The sequence below is a fragment of the Nicotiana attenuata genome, unplaced genomic scaffold (assembly GCF_001879085.1).
Source record: "Nicotiana attenuata strain UT unplaced genomic scaffold, NIATTr2, whole genome shotgun sequence".
Lineage (NCBI taxonomy): Eukaryota > Viridiplantae > Streptophyta > Magnoliopsida > Solanales > Solanaceae > Nicotiana > Nicotiana attenuata.
In genome coordinates this window covers 179704-182343 of record NW_017672184.1, presented here as the reverse complement: position 1 = coordinate 182343, position 2640 = coordinate 179704, and the positions used below count along the sequence as shown (strand labels likewise).

The 2640-nt window shown below is 41.2% G+C and overlaps 1 protein-coding gene across 1 annotated transcript; it reads right to left on the bottom strand.

The window, feature by feature from the left end:
• Positions 1–1703: 1703 nt before the first annotated feature.
• Positions 1704–2408, bottom strand: LOC109212213. Its single transcript, XM_019375837.1, has one exon. The coding sequence runs from the start codon at positions 2406–2408 to the stop codon at positions 1704–1706; it is 705 nt and encodes a 234-aa protein (XP_019231382.1).
• Between the last annotated feature and the right edge of the window lie 232 nt (positions 2409–2640).

Genomic DNA, 2640 nt, shown 5'->3' with positions numbered 1-2640 from the left:
CTATTTTGATGTTATGATTCTAATTTTGGATAGATTCGGGGCGAGTTGAGGCCAAGTCGAGAGGCAACGGTATCGCGGGCTAGAGTGTGGACTGGTTTGAGGTAAGTAATGATTTTAAATGTTGTCCTGAGGGTATGAAACCTCGGATTTTACATTGTTTCACTACTTTGAGGTGACGCACACGCTAGATGACGAGCGTGGGGTCGTGCACCGTTTGGGATTGTGACTTGGTCCATCCCGTACGACTATTATGTCGCGTATTTGGTTGAAAACTGTTTGATACTATTGTGTTTTGGAAAGCATTACTATGTTTTGGACTGAATGCCATATTTGGGCCTCGTGCCAACTGTTTGGACCCTTAGGGGCTTTTACTACTTTTCCTCACTGTTTTGATTTAATAACTGTACTCAGTCGTACGATGTTTTACTGATTTCATAACTCAGTCTTATTTACCCTAATTTGATGCATAAATGATATTTCGACTGAGTACCTGTTTTACTGTTAGCCCGAGGGGCTTGAGTGAGTTTTGACTGAGTGAGGCCGAGGGCTTATGTTGTGAGGATATTATGGGATCGGGCTGCACGCCGTAGTAAGTTGTTAATGATTCATGATATTGTGAGGCCGAGGGCCTTACTGATTTATGGCACAAGGTGGCTTGTTATTATGAGGCCGAGAGCCTGACTAATTTATGCCACGAGATGGCTTGTATTAGCGCTTGGCTGTTGGAGCCCTTCCGGAGTCTATACACCCCCAGTGAGCGCGTGTGAGTGATGTGATATTGCCCGAGGGGTTGTTGTTGCCCGAGGGGCTGATTACGAGCGATAGTGAGGTAGCCCGAGGGGCTGGTTCTGTTGATATTTTGCCCGGGGGGTGGTTTATGGTACATGTCTTGCCCGAGGGGCTGTTTACGTTTCTATCATTTTGACTCACTATTTCTTCACTTATTTGAAACTATTGAAAGATGTTTTAAAAGAAAAGGTTTTACTGAAATTGAATTTGTTTTACGAGATAATTGAGTTCTGTACTGTTTTGGAAATGTACTGTATTTGTTGTAGTGCTATGACGTGAAATTATCTGTTTTCTTACTGCTCAGCTTTCATTTACTTTTATTACTTACTGAGTTGGCATACTCATATTACTCTCTGCACCTTGTGTGTAGATTCAGGTATTTCTGAACCCGGTAGCGGGTGTTGATCACTCAGTGGCAGGTTCATCGGAGTTAGCAAGGTAGTTGTCCGGCGTTCGCAGCCCTACTTTTCTCCCTCTTATCCTCCTTAGATTGTTCTTAGTATATTTTCAGACTCTTCGTTGTATTCAGACCTTGGTAGATGCTCATGACTTGTGACACCCCGATGCCGGGCTGGTATATTTATTCCGCGCTGGTTATTTAGACTTATGTTATGAGTTTACTTGTTAATTAATGACTTAAAAATAGATTTTATGGAATAATGGTTTGATTTGGGAATTGTGTCGGCTGGCCTAGTTTCATGATAGGCGCCATCACGACCGGGTCGGTTATTAGGGTCGTGACAATTGTTCATTTCCTATCGGCTTCCTCTAAGTTAGAAAGCCCTGCATGATTTTGGTAATGTGACTTGTAGCACCAGAATCAATCCACCATGTATTATAAGAAACATCAGTAAAATTAGATTCATAACATACAAAGGTAAAATTACCTTTCTTCTCAAGCCATTTCTTGTATTTCAGGCAATCCTTCTTCCAGTGTCCCTTCTTCTTACAAAAACGGCAAGCATCTTATCAAAGGCGCTCTTCTTCTTCATGGGAACACTTTTGCCCTTCTTTGCATTTCTCTTACCATGAGTCACCATATTAACTCTTTCAGGTGCCTCATGCTTCAACCTCTCTTCTTCTTGAACACACATGGTCAATAGTTCATTGATTAACCATTTATCCTTATGTGTGTTATAGAAAATCTTGAACGGACCATATTCCGCAGGAAGTGAGTTGATAATGAAATGCACAAGAAATGGTTCAGACATATCAACCTCAAGGGACTTGAGTTTAGCAGCAATGTCTCTCATCTCCATAATGTGCTCACGCACTGTACGACTTCTGTCAAAAGTCATACTTGAGAGCCTCTTCATAAGGGTACTGGCCAACGCCTTGTCAGAGCTTACAAATTGTTCATCAATTGCCTTCATGTAAGCTTTGACCTTAACGCTAGTAGGGATAAAACCCCTAATGCTTTGGCTTATGTGGGCTTTGATGATCATTAAACTTAAGCGATTAGATCGCTCCCACCGCTCATAATTATCCTTAGCCTTTGGCGTACTTAATTCCATGAGAATATGTGGTTCTTCCACATGGAGTGTCAGGTCCAGATCCGAGCACCCTAAAGTGAGAAGGACTTTCTCCTTCCATTCAGCATAATTGTCACCAGAAAGCATTGGTATTCGAGCATTCTCATTAAAAATAGCGGTAGGAAAAGCGGTAAAGATTACAAAATAAGGATAAACATACATAGGCTATGAAGTACAATCCATCAAAGTTGAATCATGTAAAATACAGATTCTAAGCAAATTCTAAATCCTCCTGTGGGTAGAGGTTGCAATCCATGCATAGAATTTACTTTACTTTATTAGACTAGTGAACTAAACCACATAGAAATTAATCCGTACT

Coding starts and splice junctions, on each gene's coding strand:
- LOC109212213 (XM_019375837.1), bottom strand. CDS start 2,408: ATGCTTTCTGGTGACAATTATGCTGAATGGAAGGAGAAAGTCCTTCTC.